Raw genomic sequence first — 21764 nt, 5'->3', positions numbered from 1 at the left:
CAGTGCAGCGGAAGGAAGAGAGGAGTCTGATAAGTGAAGAGGCATTTTTCTGTCATAAGTTACAAAGTTTCTGATCATTGCTTGTAATATTGATTTATGGGGCAACAATTTTAAAATGACGGTTACACTTGAATTACTTGTGTAAACTGGGGCTTAGGCTGGGTTCTCACATTGCTGTTTAAATAGGGTTTTTGCTGTTAATCACGGGAAAAAAAAAAAACACATTCAAACCGCAACGCGAGAACCTAGCCTAAAAGAAACACGGAACAAGAATATCACACATTTATTCTGCCAGTGACTCAAGCAATATTCCTGCCACCGTATAAGCCTCTAATCGTAAATATTCAAAATGTACAAAATCCCCATGAGCAGAGTCAGGCAGCTGCACGGTCAATCTCTCCAATTTCTCATTGCATTCTATAAAATCACAGATTGTTCCGGTCTTGAAACATACTTCTTAAATTTTTGTCAGTGCAGTATTGAAAGTGCACCTGAGGTCTAAGACAGATGCAATAAAACAAAAGGAGCATCTACAACAAATTATAAAAACGTAAAGTCTAACTTTGCAGGCACTAAAAGTGGCCACTATAAGTCAACAGCTCTCAACTCTCGCCAAGAGTAGCTAAAAGCCAGGGCTTCCATTACACTTTGCCACCAGCTTTACAATTTTACTGTAAACAGAACATAGGCCCACATTTACGAAGACTGGCATTTCTTAGTAAGTAAAGAAAGTAGTTGGCATGAATTGTGAAATTTATTAAAAGCTGAATAATTTGGCACATTTTGAACTGTTTGAGATGCAGAAAATCAAATCTACTACGAGTCATTTCCAGCTATTCCTCTTAAAGGCTATGTAACACCTTTGCACTATATATTTTTTTTTTATTGTACATTTGCTTCCTAAATGCAAAATTAAGCAACGTCGCGAACAGTCTTCATTAAGTATGTGTAACTCCTGTGCATATATGGTATCCTGCCGTTTCTTAATCATCTGACAGCACACGGCTCCTGTCACTCACGGCAGACTATGCAGGGAAAATAAATCACACTCTCCTCCTCAGTATCAGAGTATGCACAGTAGAGAGGGGATTATAAAGGGTCTGTTTTAGAAGTAGAAAGCAGTGCAGAATTTAAGCTATGCTGATACATGAGAGCTAGTGAAGGCAGCAGCATCCTGGACACACAGACCTTACATCCAGTATGTATTACTGGGAGGGACATAGCCACATGAGAATAGTCTGAAACTAGGAGCAGGTTGCAAACTGAATATCAGGGGGTCTGAAAATGAATGAAGATTGCACTCTGACAAGAAAAGTATTAAATGCTATGGTCACATTTGACATGAAAAAAATTACTTCTGTAAGTTTCAGTTTATAAATTTGTTGAGAAATGCTCAACATTTGTTTAGCACTGTGTACATGCCAAAACCTGGCATTAACAGTTTAGTACATGTGAGCCATAGCGTAGTGTCCCCACTGACGGGGCTTCAACTACACCGTACACTACCTGCAGGATTATGCTTTGTGGGAATGTTGTAGACACTGCTGGTGCATAGTCATTATTTCCCATGTAATGTTTGTGCTTTTCTTTTGGCTAGGTGCCAAGAAATTACTCTGTTTTTGCAATCACTATGTTCGGACTCACTAATTTTTATGGCCAATTTTACATTTTGGGTGTAAATGTCCTTTGAAGTGCCATTCTCACATGACAGATGAACTTGCCACAATTCACCCAAATAAGAAAAGTTATTACTCTTCGTAATACATCATATGGTGTAGAAAAGGGACAAAGAGAAGAAGAGGAATACTATATAAAAGTCTTTAGTAAGGGGTTCATCCTGTTTCTCCAAACCCTAATATTGGCTACTTGCAATAATTATAACAATTTACAGTATGTACATTGGGTCCAATTCAAATACTTTCTGCTATATCAGTGAATGCTGAAACACACATCAGCGTGTGTTCTAAAGCAACAGGAATCAGGCTTAAAGTAAAAAAAAACAGTCTACTGTCACTACTAGTTGTTATCCTTCATCCATTGCTGAAGCCACTGGGAAATCTGTTCCAGGTTTTGCTCCAGGTCTTCTGGTTTGTTGCTGGGCAGCTGGTGAACTATCTCCTTCCGATACGACTCCACAGCCTCTTCATAGATGGTCTGAAAAATCTCACATTGGATGTTATCTTGAAGCTTTTTTGGCTTGTATCCCCTAAACATAAAAGTTCATTTTCAAACACCATATTCATGGAGATTAATTCAATAGGACAGAACAGAGATACAAGTTAGCGGGAAGCTTACACATTATTATTCTTGTGATACCATTAGGTCTGATCTAATTTTTCCAATTTTAATGAATTAAAATTAAATCAGACATTAAAAATGTGACAACCCTAACTGTGGTGATGTTTACTTGTAAACAGGAGCCTTTTGACCCCCCCCCCCAATTGTTAGCATAGGTTTGAATTGCCTCCCAACATTTCATCCCATCAAAAAAACACCACATATGGATATCGTCATAATACTGGAACTGCAAGTCAGAGCATCACAGAATAGCAACACGTCAATGTAACTGTAAACTGGCCATGGACTGTTGTATCGTTCCACCAACTGTGGTCAGCCTGCCCCCCCCTTTAACATGTGCATTCAGCCACTTGAACAACCAAGGGGGGAGATTGGCTGCGCTGGTCTCTGATGAGACAACCCCTTTAATTAACATCACCACATATCTGCCGCTAATTCTACCTTTATTGATTGTCCATAGAGATGCACATACAGTATGTCAAGCTATAGACAATCCGTGCAGATAATCTACATGCCTTTGGTACCACGCAGGTGCTGTTAGAAGACTAAAGGCAACTGTTTATGTATTCAATCAATGAACTGCTCAGTCACAGCATGTCTCAGGGGCGGAATGAAAGAATACAGGATCCCTTGTTGTAATAGGGAAAAATTTAAGCCCAGCAAAAACCCTTTAAGTGGTATTCCACATTTATGGCCTATTGGGGCTCATCTATGAAAACGAACAAAAACTGGGCTTGTTGCCTGTAGGAACCAATCAGAGCTCAGCTTTCATAACTTAGACTGCTCTGGCTTTTAAATTAAAGCTGCATTGTGATAATTGTTATAGATTTGTCTGTTGTTAAACGAGGACCAGCTCGTCCACAGATTTTTCCATAAATGTGGGTCACACCTGAGACTTTAACCGATAGAGCGAAGGACTGCGGCCCCCGTAAATCTGTGAATAAGGAACCTATGCCTCCCATTGATTTCAAGGAAGCGTTTTTTCCCAGCGAGTGGAAAAACCAGCTCGCGGGAGAAAGAAGGGACATGCCCTATCTTCGGGCATTTACACCTCTGACCTCCCTTTGACATCAATGGGAGGCAGAGAAAGCGTATTTCGCTGCGTTTTATGCCCGCGGTGCTCAATGTCCGCGGGCAAAAAACGCTGCGAAAATCGGCGTGCAGGCAGCGCAAAATCTGCCTGAAAATTCCAAATGGAATTTTGAGTCATGTTTTCCTCCAGCAAAAAACTCTGTCAACCCAGCCTTAAGGCCCTGTTCACACAGTTTTTTGACGAGCTTTTGGGCGCGGAAACCGCTCCGCAAAACTCATCAAAAACCGCCCGAAAATGCCAATGGGAGGCGGACGAGTTTTTTCTACCACGAGCAGAAAAACCGCGTCACGGTAAAAAGAAGCGACATGACCTATCTTGAGGAGGTTTCCGCCTCCAAAACCCCATTTCAATCAGTCATAAACGGGAAAATAACACCTCGACGAGTGTTTTGACGAGTTTTTGTCAAACCACTGTGCAAAAAACGTCTGGAGAAGTTTTTGCAGGAGGAATTTTCCTCCTGCAAAAAACTCTGTGTGAACATAGCCTAAGGTCCCCAGAGGTAGGACACTCATCTATCAGGCGTTTATGGAATATCCACAGGATACGCAATAAATATTTACCCTTTAATATCTCTACATTTTTTATTTAGGTTTAGTTAAGCATTTACCTGCTCTCCAGTCTTTCGTATAATAAGGAATTGTCCGTTCTCAGAACAAATACTATTTGGAACCATCTCTCTGGAAAAAAGTCACAGCCGTGATAGTCTACAATGACCCCTCCTTCAGTCATTCTGTCCTCCAGCTCATCAATCACCTGCAAGAAATGAAATGGCTGAAAAAAAAACGCAACTGACGAAAAAAAACCTTGTATACTCAATAGAGCGTGAAAGAGATAAATGCTAATTATTATATTTCCATAGTCACCTTGCTACATGTAATTGTAGATAAATCCTACACTCATATATAGGAAACAGATGATATATAGTAGTAGATGGCAGCTTAGCCAATTTAGACTACTGCTCACCTACCACCGACTACTGCTGTGCTCGAGCTGGCAGCTTATAGGGTGGATTCACACGCAGTAAATTTTCTTGCAAAAAGTTCTGCGACTAAAATTCAGTTTAATTTATGTGAGGGGAACTTGCAGAAATTCATGCACCTGCTGCAGAAACAACACCATTCAGAGGAATGGAAATGATTTCCAGTCGCATAAATATTTGCAACAAAACCTGCCACGTGCACCTGTCCCCGAAAGTATCACAAACATTGGCCATGGTAAAAGAAAAACAAAGCATTTGCAAAATAAACATAGTGGAAACGTTTACATATTTAGTTTGGCTATTTATCTCTTCCCCAATTTCATATTCATTTGCAATGTCAATCAGCTGCTTCAAAGGCCAGCAAGATATTGTCGTGTATTAAAGAGGACCTTTCACCTCCCCAAACATGTGCAGCTGAGTGCAGCATGTTATAGGAAAGGCTTCACAAACCCGGTCTCACGTAAAATTATTTTTCTAACTCCCCCTGTTATTTACATATCGGTGCCGTTATATTTGGCGCCCGATATGTAAATAAGCCCCTAAACAGTCAATGGGGCGTTTCTAATTTACTAAAAGGCAAGGGGGTGTGATGTCTTCGCTCTGACACTGTCCAATCAGCTGCGGACAGTGTCAGGGCGGCTTGCGCTGTGTTCCCTTCCACGAGAACACACACAGACTTGGTGTTTGTGCTGTAGATAGCGTGCACGCGCCCTCACACATGCGCGCACGGCCGTTCGCTTGCACATAGACGTCACCACTCCCACCGCCAAGGAACCAGAAGAGACAAGGAGAAGAAGCCGAGGAGGAAATCTACTTAAATCCGTCGATGTGCGCGCGAACGGCCATGCACGCACGCGTGCCCATCCACACTATCTGCAGCACAATCACCAAGTCGGTGTGTGTTCTCTTGCAGGAGAGAACACAGCGCTAGCCGCCCTGACACTGTCCGCAACTGATTGGACAGTGTCAGAGCGGAGACATCACACTCCCTTGCCTTTTAGTTAGTTAGAAAACGCCCCATTGACTGTTATGGGGCTTATTTACATATCGGGTGCCAAATATAACGGCATCCATATGTAAATAACGGAGGGATTTAGAAAAATTATTTTACGCGAGACAGGGTTTGTGAAGCCTTTCATATAACATGCTGCACATGTTTGGGGAGGTGAAAGGTTCTCTTTAAAAGAGGCATGGACTCGCGGGACAGGGATGTAATATTACCACTTTACAAAGCATTAGTGAGGCCTCATCTAGAATATGCAGTTCAGTTCTGGGCTCCAGTTCATAGAAAGGATGCCCTGGAGTTAGAAAAAATACAAAGAAGATCAACGAAGCTAATTAGGGGCATGGAGAATTTAAGTTATGAGGAAAGATTAAAAGAATTAAACCTATTTAGCCTTGAAAAAAGACGACTAAGGGGGGACATGATTAACTTATATAAATATATTAATGGCACATACAAAAAATATGGTGAAATCCTGTTCCATGTAAAACCCCCTCAAAAAACAAGGGGGCACTCCCTCCATCTGGAGAAAAAAAGGTTCAAACTGCAGAGGCGACAAGGCTTCTTTACAGTGAGAACTGTGAATCTATGGAATAGTCACCGCAGGAGCTGGTCACAGCAGGGACAGTAGATGGCTTTAAAAAAGGGTTAGATAATTTCCTAGAACAAAAAAATATTAGCTCCTATGTGTAGAAATTTTTCCTTCCCTTTTCCCTTTCCTTGGTTGAACTTGATGGACACGTGTCTTTTTTCAACCGTACTAACTACGAGACTAACTAAGGCTTCGTTCACATCTACATTGGGGTCCCGTTCTGACGTTCCGTCTGAACTCTCTGTCAGAACGGGACCCTGAACAGACACAAACAGAAACCAGAAGTTTCTGTTTCCATCACCATTGATTTCAATGGTGACGGATCCGGTGCCCATGGTTTCCGTTTGTCTCTGTTGTGCACCAGACCAGTCGTTTTGCCGGAAGAAATAGCGAAGCAATAGCGTAGTCGACAACAGAAACAAACGGAAACGATGGGCACCGGATCCGTCACCATTGATCGCTGCATCTAAGTATTATCTAGCCTGTCGGCATCCATGATGGTTGCCATGGCCATGGGTGTCAGCTGTTTGTCACATCTGACATCCTGCTCTAACGGCCAGGACTCGAGCTAGGCTCCGATCCGGCCGATTAACCCCTTAGATGCAGCGAAGAAAAGCGATCGCTGCATCTAGGTGGTTGGAGCGCACCCGAAGGTTGCGAATGGCAACCGGGAACATAAGCAATGGCCTCCTAGTACAGAAGCCTACCAAGCTCCGCCGGGAGGCGAAGCCTGATAGGCTTGCTGCCAATGAATAGCTGACAACTCTAATACACTGCACTATGTAGGTAGTGCAGTGTATTAGAATAGCGATCAGGGCTTCATACCTTCAAGTCCCGTAGTGGGACAAAGAAAAAAAAAAGAAGTTTATAAAAATGTAAAAAAGTAAAAGTTTCACGTTAAAACAACAATAACCGCCTTTTTTCCCATAAGTCTTTTTTTAGAGGAAAAAACGGGAAACAATAAAAAAAAAAAAAATATAAAAATGTACACATATGTGGAACGACCCGAACTATAAAAATATCACGCTATTTTACCCACACGGTTAACACCGTAGAAAAACAATTCCAGAATCGCTGTTTTTCAGTCATTACCCCTCCAAAAAACAGAATTTAAAAAAAGTGATATTACACCATTAACAACTACAGCCCTTCCCGCCAAAGACAAGCCCTCCCACAGCTTTTTTGATGGAAAAATAAAAAAAAAGTTATGGCTCTCAGAATACGGAGACACAAAAAATAAATCATTTGAAACAAAAGTGATTTTATTGTGCAAACGCTGCAAAGCATAAAAAACCAAAAACTATATACATATGGTATTGCCGTAATCGTACCAACCCGCAGAATAAAATAAAATTGGCATTTATTTATAATAATAAAAATTAAAATAAAAAATAAAAAAAAAAAAAAAAATAAAAAAAAAATCAAAAAAAAAAAATCGCATGTACCCCAAAATGGTACCAATCAAAGCCCTCACACAAATGGTACACATAAGCCCTCACACAGCTCTGGTGGCTAAAAAATTAAAACGTTCTGGCTCTCAGAATATGGCGATGCAAAATGTGCAGAGTGTTTCAAAGGCGGATAAGATTTTTTTTATGTATCAGTGCGACACTGGCCCCACATCTGTGGATTATTATTTATTTACCCAATTATTATACCCTCTTATTATACCCTGATGTACGCTGCACAGCTTATATATGCCCCCACATTATAAACTGAAATACCAGTAAAACCCCAAATAGAACTACAAAGCAAGATCTGCGCTTCGAAAGCCAAATGGCGCTCCCTCCCTTCTGAACCCTACAGCGTGCCAAAACAGCAGTTTATGTCCACATATATGGATCGCCATACCCGGGAAAACCCGCTTAACAGTTTGAGGTATTTGTCTTCAGTGGCACGAACTGGGCACAACATATTGTGCACTAAAATTGCATATACCTGTGGAAAATTGCAATTTTTCGCTTTGTACCATCCACTGAGCGTTCATTTCTAATACAAAAAAAATAAATCCAAAAAGCCTGTGGAGTCAAAATGCCCACTACACCCCTTAAAAAATGCATTGAGGGGTGCAGTTTCCAAAATGGGGGTCATTACTTGGGGGTTTGTTTTACTATTTGATCCCAGAACCCTGTCATCGTGGGCCAATGCTGAGAAAATCAACAAAATAGGCCATACACGCGCATTTGCTCTTGAAATCCTAAGCCCTGTCACATGTTCAGGCAAATGATAAATGCCTTGACGGGTGTAGTTTACAAAATTGGGTCACTTCTCAGGGTTTTATACACTCTACTCCAGTACCTAAGGGAGAACTGCAAATGGTGCACGTACACCAGTCCAGCAAAATCTGCGCTCTAAAAGCCAAATGGCGCTCCTTCCATTTTGAGCTCTGCCATGTGCCCAAACAGCAGTTTAGGGCCACACATGGGGTATCGGGAGAAATTGGGTAACAAATTGTGTACTGTTGATTTTCGAATTACCCCGATTAACGACACATACAGAGATGGAATACGGCAGCTACGTGGCATAGGGCATAATGAACGGGAGCCGTTCATTTCTTCTGCTATCTGGCTCTGTACTGCGCAGACGCAGGTCAGAGTCACACAGCAGTGAAGCTGTTTGTAGAGAGATAGCAGGTGCCATTATGAACACCAGCTGCACTGCAGGTAAGGTGTGTGTCTCGGTCTGTCCCTCTCTCACAGACCGCCGCTCTCGTGACCCCCGACGGGCCCCCCCCCTGACGGGCCCCCTGTAGTCGTGCAGGGGACTCTGTATAAAGGACGCAGCTTATCCTATGTAATGTGATGTCTGCCATCCACACATGATGTAACTGTCCTGGGAAAGCTGGGTGATAAACAATATGCTCGCTGTTAGTGTGGTACCCAGCTTTCCCAGACCTCTGAACGGTAAATCTCTCTAGTTGTGCTGAGACTGAGAGGTTCATTAGTCACATTCCCAAACCGTCTCAGCACAACTAGAGAGATTTACCGTTCAGGGGTCTGGGAAAGCTGGGTGACCACCATTACTCCTCCTACTGGAGTGTGAAAGGTTCATTAGTCACATCCCCAAACACACTCCAGTAGGAGGGGTAATGGTGGTCACCCAGCTTTCCCAGAAGTAGCTATAACGAGGAAAGGGCTGGATGGACGGGCTGAGGGTGCACAAGGTTTTTGGTGATCCCCCTCTGTCATGTGATCGGACCTAGGTTACCGGTTCTGATGAAGACGGGGTTCATGGGACTATAAATCTGTCCATAACAAGAGACAGTGCACTCAGGACAAGACCTGCCCTCATGTCATAGTTGTGTGGTTCTGTCTGCAGTGATGGCGGTGGGTGGCTCTGACACCCGTCTCCCCCGTCGGGTCATCTCAGGACAGAAGGGGTGTCCGGATTGGAGACACAGCGCAGCACCTGTCCTCAGGTTGTGTCTGGTATTGCAGTTCACCGCCATTGAAGTGAATAGGACAGAGCTGCAATAGCACACACGACCTGAGGACAGGTGCGGCGCCATGTTTTCATGGACGACCCCTTTAAGACTTTTTCCGTGTCTGCAGTGGTGTGTGTGTGTGTGTGTGTGTGTGTGTGTGTGTGTGTGTTTAGCAGGGCGGAGTGTGCACGGGCGCCGCTGATACTTCATAGCCGCTTATCAGCGGTTTTGAAGCATCAGCAACGAGCACCCCCCCCCCCTACACACACACACACACACACACACACACACAAATCCCCCCAAACACGCAAAATCAAGCGTTTTTTTATGTGGTTTTTGGCACGTAAAATGTGCAAAAAAAAAAACTGTCAAATACACGCCGTGTGAACCGTTCAACTGAAAAGTCATTCACTTCACTTTCATCATTCAAAGGGTATGTTCACACGCAATGTTTTCAGCTGAAAAATCGGAAGCAGAACACCTACAAGCATCTGCCCATTGGTTTCAGTGGGAAATACAGTGTTCTGTTCCGACGGGGCGTTTTTTACGTGGTCGTTTTCCAAAAACGGCACGTAAAAAGACGCCCGCCAAAATGAAGTGCACATCACTTTTTGGGACGTTTTTGGAGCTGTTTTTCATTGACTTTATAGAAAAACAGCTCCAAAAACGGCCGTAAAAAACGCGAGTTTGATTAAAAAATGGCTGAAAATCAGGTGCTGGCTTCCCTTTGTTTAGTAAGCGTGTGAACATACAATAAGCCTTTTGGTGTGTCCTAGAACTTCTTCCAGCTGCAGAATCACACCCAATATGGCTGCCGGACACTGCTTAGCAATTTGAAGACACCTTTTCCTGGCTTGTAGGAGGAGAGGGGGTGAGATTCCCTCCCATATTTACAGCAGCTGTGAGTCAGGTTGCTTTGCCTTATTCACCTTGCTGTAATTCTGGGAAGTGTTCCCCCTGGTGGCCAACATAGGAAAACATGTCAAATTATTATGTAATTTTTAATACTTTCCACCATATGGAAGAAGAAAAAAAAAAAAAACAGCAAAAAACTTAAAAAAATATAATAGAAATAAGTAACGACACTTAAAAAAAAAAAGGTTTCATTCGCGACACATTCCCTTTAAGAAACTAATTAGCATAAAGCTAAAAATCGCTCATAAAGTGGTAAAAAGAGATAGTTTTTCTAAATAAAAAACACTGCGGTCACCTACATTATAGCGCCGATCTCCTTATGTAGGAGATAGGACACTTATAATGTGGTGACAGAGCCTCTTTAAATCTTCTTTTCTACATATTGAAAGTCCTTATAAAATGCTGCTGCCATAACCCTAAAATGTAGGAGACTACCCGTCTAACCTAATCTAGCCCTTCCATCTCTCTCCCTGTCTAGATAATGGACAAATTTCTTCATAGACACCCTCAGCCTCCACGTCTTACTAGGCAATCCCAAGGGACCAACCCTAAAACAGAAGCAATGACTATGGGAAAAGCCGGTAAACACAAACAGGGGCCTAGACCTCCTCAGACTCTGCATCACTGTCTTTTCCTCACTCACCGGAGCTTCTCTAAACCGTAGACATCACTCCACCAAATCTATCTCCGGCTGACAGTCCTATGTCCTCTCCGCTTATGCATCATCATCATCATCATCATCATCATCATGCCACTGTAGTGGCAGAAGAGGTATCTCGCTTAATGATGCCTATATTTGACAAGAGAATGGATCTGATCCATACCTCCATTAATTCAGCACTGGCACAGATTACCACAAACGCACAAAAAATAGCGGACCTGGAAAACCGTGTGCTGGCATGCGAAACTACAATGTCTGATCTGGATAACTCCGTAGTTCAACACCAAAATGCAAAAATAATTCTGAGAGATAACCTGGAGGACCTGGAAAACTGGGACAGGCGGAATAATCTGCGCTTTGTAGGAATTCCCGAAAGCGTTGTGGGCGACGGTCTCATGCAACTTCTCACAGCAGACCTCCCTTCCGCCCTAGATCTCCCACTGGACCCATTCAGCATTGAGCGGGCTCACAGAATTGGCCCCCCACGGGGAGAGAGAGAGTTAACCTCCCCAGTTATAGCAAAATACCTTAATTGGGCAATCAAGGAACGTGTCTTAAGGGCTTATAGACAGGCCAAGAACTTGCAGGTCAGGGGATCTAAACTCCTTTTTTTTCTAGGACTTCTCAGCAGTCTCCTTGAAAAGAAAGCTGTTCACGCCAATATGCCGTCATCTACATGAGAAGGGAATACGTTTCCAACTTCTGTACCCAGGAGAGCTCAGGGTGACTGAAAATGGCCAAACCAACATCTACGAGGATCCTGGAGTGGCTCGACGTTAATTCCTTCTACCTTCTGTTTTTTAGTGCCTTACCACATGTTGCGTATTTGCACTGTAGCGCTGCTAATGTTTTTTTTTTTCTATGCCTTGCATTACTAATTTTTATTGCTATGTGATGCACATATTGTTCACTTTATTTAAGGTGTAACTAAACGTTCGATCAACTTTTTATTTTCTAGCAGCATGTGTAATATAAATATGTTTTGTAATATACTTTATTAATGAATTTGGGCTCCTTTTTGTGTTATACGTGTTTTAAATGGCCACTGACACTTTTCTACCACATTTTATTTCTTGTATTTCTCCTGTTGCTAGCAGAACTCCGTACACCGTTTGAAAGTATCGGTGTACGGCTTCTGCTGCCTATGAGTACAGGTGGGTGGTCCCATGCGGTCGTCAGATATGCACGCCCTCATCGTGACGTCAGGAAGGTCTCTCGGCCTCTATACACTACACAGTTCTCCAGCAGCAGAGCGGATGGAAGAGACGGTCTCTGTGTCTGGATGATTCTTCCCCCTTCTCTCCGGCAAAAACTGTCAGGACACTAATCTGAGCTGCTAATTAGCATCAGATAAGACTAGGACTGCTCCGCCCCCCCCCCAGTCACCCTGTCGTCCTGTCTTATCTTCCCTGCACTTGCCAGGGAAAGTGAAAAGAAAAACTCTGATTGCTTTCTTCTGGAGTGTGCAGAGATATTTACATCTCTGTATATAATGTGTTGTGCTGTGCATAGCTCAGTGCTCGCTCACAGTATCATAGCTCAGTGCTCACTCACAGTATTGTAGTTATACCTCAGAGTTCACTGCCCATGAAAGATACAGACAGATCGTAACATCACACACCGCAAGACACGCCCCTAGCAACTGGCCAGAATCAGGAAGTGTGAGAAAATAGATGTGGACGGTTTCACAAGAAAAAAAAGCTGCAACAAAGGTTCTTTGAAGTGAAAAAAATTGCTAGGAGTAATGTATTCACATAGAGGGACATAGTAGCAGTTTACATTTTTATTTTTTTTTGCGAACGTTTAGCTACGCTTTAAAGAGACTCTGTCACCACATTATAAGTGCCCTATCTCCTACATAAGGAGATGGGCGCTATAATGTAGGTGACAGTAATGCTTTTTATTTAAAAAAACGATATTTTTTCACAAAGTTAGGAGCGATTTAAGTTTATGCTAATGAGCTTTCTTAATGCCCAAGATTTTCCCTACTTCTTACTTGGATCAATAACTTTGACTTCCAAAACGCCAATCCCCATGCGGTCTTTCATGGATGGGCTAGGAGGGTGTTGACATGTATTAATCAGATAATTAACATGCTCACTCTTCGTCCACACTCATTTAATGAACTACGTATACAATACGATTTTCTGGGACAACACCCATTTTATTATATGCAGGCCTGTAGCTATGCTCACAAGGTCATTCGACACTTACAAGATCAAGACTGGGATGACTTCTTCTGTCACTTAACTCCATCTCATCAATGCCAAAAAAGACTGATCACTACCTATTATAACGCTTTAAGACAACCATTGGACTACAATAAATCGAGATCAGGCATATCTTACTGGGTTGACCACTTAGATCAAATAACTCATGACGATATCCTATCACCTGTAACTACGGCTGCCAAATACCTCCCATCAGCCATGTACTGGGAGATATACTTTAAGATAGCTCATAGGGCTAACGTCTCCCCTCACAGGGACTTTCTCATGGGTAACACCTCTGACCATTCGTGTTTAAGGTGTGAAACACCGCACACAGACTTATTACATTGTCTCTAGTTATGCCCAAATATTGTTGACTTTTGGCAAAAAATACAATATCTTGTGTCTAACACCCTCTACATACAATGCCCCTCCACCCAAAAGTTGGATCTATTTGGGATACTGTCACCTTCCATGACCTTTCTCCCGAAACGTCACAAAAAACTATTATATTAAGTCTCCGCGGCTGCTAGGAAGGCGATCCTCCAGGTTTGGATAAATAATACACGCCCCCCACACATTGTATTTTCCTAGAAAAAATATCTTATCTTTTCAGAATGGATTGGGTGGAAACCTCCCTTCAAAAAGAGCACAAAACTGAAGCCTTTTTTATGTTGTGGGAGAACTTTATATCTCTCCTACCACTTCATATAAAACAAAAACTAATTGCATGCTTTGGCTCCACAACTTGGTATTTGGAACATCAGCTGTCAGGTGTGGCACCAATCATGATCTGATTCCTTAATATCTGTACTACATTGCGGTAATGATGGAGGATACACGTGTCCATCCTCTTCCCCCTCCCCCTCTATCCTTCCTTTCCCCCTTCTTTATGGTTTAGTTAGTGTTTTACGTCCTATAAATATCGACACTTTCTCAATTTGTCTTTGGGGCAAAATCTCTAATTCTGTCCTCGCTTTAACTAGGATCATTTGAAGTAATTTATACAAATTGTAGATTAAATAATATGCAAAATAATGATATAAGTGTTCAGAGAAGCTATTGTCATGGGACATATTGTTGCATTTTTATTCGCTTGTTTGGAAAAAATAAAAAACGACATAAATTTAAAAAAAATAATAATTACAACTTACTCTGTCTTCATCAAGAACAGGACACTCATACTCTGCATCGAATCCTTCATACAAATTCCCTACAAAAACAGAAGTACACTCTTATTTTTTTATTGCCCAGATGAATTGTTTGTGTTTTAAGGTAAATACTACACTTCACAGAATGTAAAATAACCAGAGCAAGCTCTGTGCAGACAGTGAACAAGCTGGGAGTGATGAAACATTGGAGCTCTGTGTGCAAGCGGACTGTAATTTAAAGGCTATGTACGAATTTAAGAACGTTTAAAGAGTCTCTGTCCCCACATTATAAGTGGCCTATATTGTACATGATGTATTCGGCGCTGTAATGTAGATAACAGCAGTGTTTTGACCTATTTTAGCTTTATGCTAATGAGTTTCTCAATGGACAACTGGGCGTGTTTTACTTTTTGGCCAAGTGGGCGTTGTACAGAGGAGTGTATGACGCTGACCAATCAGTGACCAATCAGCGTCATACACTTCTCTCCATTCATTTACACTGCAGATAGCGATATAGCTATATCGCTATGTGCAGCCACATAAACACACTATAATGTTACTGCAGAGTCCTGACAATGAATATATATTACCTCCAGCCAGGACGTTATGTGTATTCAGAATCCTGACACTTTGCTAACACAATCCCGACAGTACAGCACAGCACAGCAAGCGTAATCTTGCGAGATTACGCTGTAAACTGTCATTTCAAACGAGATTACGCTTGCTGTGCTGTAGTGTCAGGATTGTATTAGCGAAGTGTCAGGATTCCGAATACACATCACGTCCTAGCTGGAGGTAATGTATATTCATTGTCAGGACACTGCAGTAACGTTATAGTGTGTTTATGTGGCTGCACATAGCGATATAGCTATATCGCTATCTGCAGTGTAAATGAATGGAGAGAAGTGTATGACGCTGATTGGTCACTGATTGGTCAGCGTCATACACTCCCCTGTACAACGCCCACTTGGTCATATAGTAAAACACGCCCAGTTGTTCATTGAGAAACTCATTAGTATAAAGCTAATATAGGTCATAACTCTGTCAAAAATTATCGTTTTTCTTATAATGTGGTGACAGAGCCTCTTTAAGCAACTCAATTTATGTTAGTCCTTTACCATCAGATTTCCATTGCTTTTTGAAGGTCAGACCAATGTAGCATGCTGCACTATTCTATTCAGTGAGGCCAGATTAACAGTTTGTGCATTATATGGTGGTAAATTAAATGGTTCCAAGAAAAACTACAACTCGTTCCATAAAAAACAAGCCCTTATACGGCTACCTCGACAGAAAAGCTTTTGAAATGTGGGGAGGAAAAAAACCGAAAACTAAAAAATGATTACGGCAGCAAAGGGTTACTCGGATACCATCATATGCTATGGCATCAGTTTAATGCATCCGTCACCCATGGTCCATAATGGTAACAATGGAGAGGTCATGAAAAGCTACTGAAAATCCCATGACTGTAACATATGCCATACATCACCCATAGGCTCATGTTACAATACGTATACCGCACGATATACGTTTTTGTTGCTGGATGCCTCTGGATAGAATACTATGGTCTACTACTCTATTCAACAAATAAAACATTTAAAAAAAAATAAAAAATAAGGTATACCTGACGCATACCACCTGACAAGAGGCCCAAAGAACACTTTTTTGGCCTCCGTCAGTATAATGGAAGCCTGTGGGTATGTTTGACGTATGCGCCAGGAGCTTTCCTGATGCATTCAAGCGTGTTTTTAAAACACAGTGTGAAATGGGCCTTGGGCTCTGTTCACATCTGTGTCACGGCTTACCCTTCAAACGCAGTACCAGATTTGTCATATAACAGATACCAACGTCTGACGGACCCTATTGACTTACAATGGGGTCTGCCAGGGTTTCGTTGTGGTGTCAGTCATTTCTGCAGCAAGAACATTACTGCATGCTGTAGTATTCTTGCCGTCAAATTAGAAGGAACAGCCTCCAATTACGGTGTGAACAGAGCTTAACTGTATTCTTATACATTTCACTAAATATTAGGACAGCCTTGGAGACCTGACTGATCCACTTTAAATCATAGTCTATCTAAAGGCTGCATATGATAGATGGGGGAGACTTTTTAACCCCTTCAGGACTGAGCCTATTTTGGCCTTGTGGACGCAGCCGATTTTTTCAAATCTGACATGTGTCACTTTATGTGTTAATAACTTGGGAATGCTTTTTACCTATTCAAGCAATTCTGAGATTGTTTTCTCGTGACATATTGTACTTTGTTAGTGGAAACATTTGATCAATAAACTCAGTATTTGTTTGTGGAAAACACCAATATTTAGAGAAAATAATCAAAAATTAGCATTTTCTAAACTTAAATGTATTTGCTTGTAAAACAGATAGTAATATCACACAAAATAGTTACTAATTAACATTTCCCATATGTCTACTTTATGTTTGCATCGGTTTTTGAACATCCTTTTTTTTTTCTAGACCGTTACAAGGCTTAGAAATGTAGCAAAATTTCTCACATTTTCAAGAAAATTTCCAAAACCTATTTTTATAGGTACCAGTTCTTTGAGGGCCTTATATATTCGAAACCCCCATAAGTTACCCAATTTTAAAAACTGCACCCCTCAAAGTTGTCAAATCAGCATTTAGAAAGTTTCTCAACCCTTTTTTAGGTGTTTCACAGGACCTAATCGCCTTCCGTAGATGGCAAACCGGAGGCCTTTGTTAGGCCGATTGCCATAGCAACCATCGGCCCCCGCAATCGTGCCGCGTGGTGCCGATGTTGTTATAAGTACTTAAATGCAGCGGTCGCTATTGACCGCCGCATTTAAGGGGTTCATCTATTGTTTCATTTTTACCTCCATATATTGTATCTCGTGGCTTACCATCTTTTGCCAAATCTCCAACATTAACAAATTCGAGACCAGTTCTCTCTGCCAGTTCTTTGCCTAGGGTCGTCTTACCAACTCCGGGTGTACCTAATTTTTTTTAGAAATAGTGACAAAAGTAATAAAAATAAAGCAGTGTAAGGCCTCATGCACACGACCGTAAAAACTCCCGTTATTACGGGTCGTAATTACGACCCGTAATAACGGGCTCATAGACTTCTATTGGCGACGGGTGCCTTCCCGTTTTCTCACGGGAAGGTGCCCGTGCCGTTGAAAAAGATAGAACATGTCCTATTTCAGGCCGTAATAACGGCAAGGACAGTCCATAGAAGTCTATGGAGCTCTCGTAATGACGGGTGGCTACATGTGTGCACCCGTCATTACGGCAGCGTTGCTAAGCGACGTCAGTAAATAGTCACTGTCCAGGGAGCTGAAAGAGTTAACTGATCGGCAGTAACTCTTTCAGCACCCTGGACAGTGACTACCGATCAGTATAAACCTGTAAAAAATAAAAATAAAAGACATTCATACTTACCGAGAACTTCCTGCTTCCTCCATTCCGGTCTCCCGCCCGTTGCCTTGGTGACGCGTCCCTCTCGACATCCGGCCCGACGTCCTGGATGACGTTTCAGGCCATGTGACCGCTGCAGCCAATCACAGGTCAATCACAGGCTGCAGCGGTCACATGGACTGCCGCGTCATCCAGGGATGTCGGGCTGGATGTGAAGAGAGGGACGCGTCACCAAGACAACGGCCGGGTAAGTATGAATTTCTTTAACTTTTATTACAGAAAGGGCTGTCCCTTCTCTCTATCCTGCACTGATAGAGAGAAGGGGCTGCCGATTAGTGCAGTGCTATTTTGCCGCCAAAAACGTGCCCGTAAATACGGGTGGAATACGGGTGACACCGGACCCATATTTACGGGCACGGGTTCGTAAATACTGGTGCAAAACGGGTCGAATACGTGTGACACCGGACCCGTATTTACGCCAGTATTTACGGGTGGGAAAAAATACGGTCGTGTGCATGAGGCCTAACACAGATCACTTCATAAGATTATTTTTCCTATTTTTAATAACATTTTACAAGTGACTTACCAGAAAGAGTCATACAGGGGACTTACGTATACATTAATATTTTTACTTCTATGTGGAGATACGATCACTTGAAGTTACCGGCCCAAAGCCTGGGACTGCAACAAGGAGATTCAACATGTATTTATTTTTTTATCTGTTTCACGATGTCATGGAGATCTTGTCTGGACTCAAATCACCATCTACATCAGTGTTCACAAATAAGAGCCGCTCTGCAAGTCAGGAGCATGCAGATAATGATTTACACTGTGATTTGAATCCAAAGACAACATTGCCTCAGGTTTTATAGGGGAAGCAAGCTGAGAGTATTGATGAGTAAGCAGATACTCTCCTGCCAGCAGCAGGTTGGGTTATGGAGTAGTGTGTGGGTACACTCCTGCCAGCACCAGGTTGGGTTATGGAGTAGTATGTGGGTACACTCCTGCCAGCACCAGGTTGGGTTATGGAGTAGTGTGTGGGTACACTCCTGCCAGCACCAGGTTGGGTTATGGAGTAGTATGTGGGTACACACCTGCCAGCACCAGGCTGCGTTATGGAGTAGTATATGGGTACACTCCTGCCAGCACCAGGCTGCGTTATGGAGAAGTATGTGGGTACACACCTGCCAGCGCCAGGTTGGGTTATGGAGTAGTATGTGGGTACACTCCTGCCAGCATCAGGTTGGGTTATGGAGTAGTATGTGGGTACACTCCTGCCAGCATCAGGCTGCGTTATGGAGTAGTATATGGGTACACTCCTGCCAGCACCAGGCTGCGTTATGGAGTAGTATGTGGGTACACTCCTGCCAGCACCAGGCTGCGTTATGGAGTAGTATATGGGTACACTCCTGCCAGCACCAGGCTGCGTTATGGAGTAGTATGTGGGTACACACCTGCCAGCACCAGGCTGCGTTATGGAGTAGTATGTGGGTACACACCTGCCAGCACCAGGCTGCGTTATGGAGTAGTATGTGGGTACAATCCTGCCAGCACCAGGCTGCGTTATGGAGAAGTATGTGGGTACACTCCTGCCAGCACCAGGCTGCGTTATGGAGTAGTATGTGGGTACACACCTGCCAGCACCAGGCTGCGTTATGGAGTAGTATGTGGGTACACACCTGCCAGCACCAGGCTGCGTTATGGAGTAGTATGTGGGTACAATCCTGCCAGCACCAGGCTGCGTTATGGAGAAGTATGTGGGTACACTCCTGCCAGCACCAGGTTGGGTTATGGAGTAGTGTGTGGGTGCACTCCTGCCAGCACCAGGTTGGGTTATGGAGTAGTATGTGGGTACACACCTGCCAGCACCAGGCTGGGTTATGGAGTAGTATGTGGGTACACTCCTGCCAGCATCAGGCTGCGTTATGGAGTAGTATGTGGGTACACTCCTGCCAGCACCAGGTTGGGTTATGGAGTAGTATGTGGGTACACACCTGCCAGCACCAGGCTGCGTTATGGAGAAGTATGTGGGTACACACCTGCCAGCGCCAGCTTGGGTTATGGAGTAGTATGTGGGTACACTCCTGCCAGCATCAGGTTGGGTTATGGAGTAGTATGTGGGTACACACCTGCCAGCACCAGGCTGCGTTATGGAGTAGTATGTGGGTACACACCTGCCAGCACCAGGCTGCGTTATGGAGTAGTATATGGGTACACTCCTGCCAGCACCAGGCTGCGTTATGGAGAAGTATGTGGGTACACACCTGCCAGCGCCAGCTTGGGTTATGGAGTAGTATGTGGGTACACTCCTGCCAGCATCAGGTTGGGTTATGGAGTAGTATGTGGGTACACACCTGCCAGCACCAGGCTGCGTTATGGAGTAGTATGTGGGTACACACCTGCCAGCACCAGGCTGCGTTATGGAGTAGTATATGGGTACACTCCTGCCAGCACCAGGCTGCGTTATGGAGTAGTATGTGGGTACACACCTGCCAGCACCAGGCTGCGTTATGGAGTAGTATGTGGGTACACACCTGCCAGCACCAGGTTGGGTTATGGAGTAGTATGTGGGTACACTCATGCCAGCATCAGGTTGGGTTATGGAGTAGTATGTAGGAACACTCATGCCAGCATCAGGTTGGGTTATGGAGTAGTATGTGGGTACACTCATGCCAGCATCAGGTTGGGTTATGGAGAAGTATGTGGGTACAATCCTGCCAGCATCAGGTTGCGTTATGGAGAAGTATGTGGGTACAATCCTGCCAGCATCAGGTTGCGTTATGGAGTAGTATGTGGGTACAATCCTGCCAGCATCAGGTTGGGTTATGGAGTAGTATGTGGGTACACTCCTGCCAGCATCAGGTTGGGTTATGGAGTAGTATGTGGGTACACACCTGCCAGCACCAGGCTGTGTTATGGAGTAGTATGTGGGTACACTCCTGCCAGCATCAGGCTGCGTTATGGAGTAGTATGTGGGTACACTCCTGCCAGAATCAGGCTGCGTTATGGAGTAGTATGTGGGTACACTCCTGCCAGCATCAGGCTGCGTTATGGAGTAGTATGTGGGTACAATCCTGCCAGCATCAGGTTGGGTTATGGAGTAGTATGTGGGTACACACCTGCCAGCACCAGGCTGCGTTATGGAGTAGTATGTGGGTACACACCTGCCAGCACCAGGCTGTGTTATGGAGTAGTATGTGGGTACACTCCTGCCAGAATCAGGCTGCGTTATGGAGTAGTATGTGGGTACACTCCTGCCAGCATCAGGCTGCGTTATGGAGTAGTATGTGGGTACAATCCTGCCAGCATCAGGTTGGGTTATGGAGTAGTATGTGGGTACACACCTGCCAGCACCAGGCTGCGTTATGGAGTAGTATGTGGGTACACACCTGCCAGCACCAGGCTGCGTTATGGAGTAGTATGTGGGTACACACCTGCCAGCACCAGGCTGCGTTATGGAGAAGTATGTGGGTACACACCTGCCAGCGCCAGGCTGCGTTATGGAGTAGTATGTGGGTACAATCCTGCCAGCATCAGGTTGGGTTATGGAGTAGTATGTGGGTACACACCTGCCAGCACCAGGCTGCGTTATGGAGTAGTATGTGGGTACACTCCTGCCAGAATCAGGCTGCGTTATGGAGTAGTATGTGGGTACACTCCTGGCAGCATCAGGCTGCGTTATGGAGTAGTATGTGGGTACAATCCTGCCAGCATCAGGTTGCCTTATGGAGTAGTATGTGGGTACACTCCTTCAGTAAGCAGCGAGTTGTGGTAACGAGTTGGGAGGGGGATAGTTTCTGCTAGCAGCCGGTTAGTATACTATGGTGGGGGGCTACCCCACTGTCAGAGACTATATTAGGACATTTCTACTGGTCTGTGCGCAGGAGATGGGGCAGCACTCACCGGTCAGCAGTATATTGGGGCGCCTCATGGTAACGCACGATCTCGCCCGGTCACGTGTAGTACCTATGTCACACGCTGTATCCAGCACACCATAGAGCTTCACACATACGAGAGGCGGAGGAACATGACGTCATATGTCAGGCAC

At 43.8% G+C, this 21764-nt stretch overlaps 1 protein-coding gene across 1 annotated transcript; it reads right to left on the bottom strand.

Annotated features, from left to right (window-relative positions):
• Window positions 1-1804: 1804 nt before the first annotated feature.
• Window positions 1805-21734, bottom strand: AK6 (adenylate kinase 6). Its single transcript, XM_075837916.1, has 5 exons — window positions 21620-21734; window positions 17203-17295; window positions 14330-14388; window positions 3999-4144; window positions 1805-2206 (listed from the first exon to the last, which is right to left on the bottom strand). Exons 1-5 carry the CDS (start codon window positions 21645-21647, stop codon window positions 2017-2019), a joined length of 516 nt encoding a protein of 171 aa, XP_075694031.1. The 5' UTR covers window positions 21648-21734; the 3' UTR covers window positions 1805-2016.
• Between the last annotated feature and the right edge of the window lie 30 nt (window positions 21735-21764).

The sequence above is a fragment of the Rhinoderma darwinii genome, chromosome 1, assembly GCF_050947455.1.
Source record: "Rhinoderma darwinii isolate aRhiDar2 chromosome 1, aRhiDar2.hap1, whole genome shotgun sequence".
Lineage (NCBI taxonomy): Eukaryota > Metazoa > Chordata > Amphibia > Anura > Rhinodermatidae > Rhinoderma > Rhinoderma darwinii.
Note: the sequence above shows the minus strand (reverse complement) of the source record. Positions and strands in the feature narration are given on the sequence as shown.

Excerpts from the sequence above, each read along its gene's own strand:
- AK6 (XM_075837916.1), bottom strand. The coding sequence starts at position 21,647 with ATGAGGCGCCCCAATATACTGCTGACCG. Across the intron at positions 14,389-17,202 it reads TGGAGATTTGGCAAAAGATG|GGAATTTGTATGAAGGATTC; the intron begins GTAAGCCACGAG and ends CTGTTTTTGTAG. Across the intron at positions 2,207-3,998 it reads TACGAAAGACTGGAGAGCAG|GGGATACAAGCCAAAAAAGC; the intron begins GTAAATGCTTAA and ends TTTTATGTTTAG.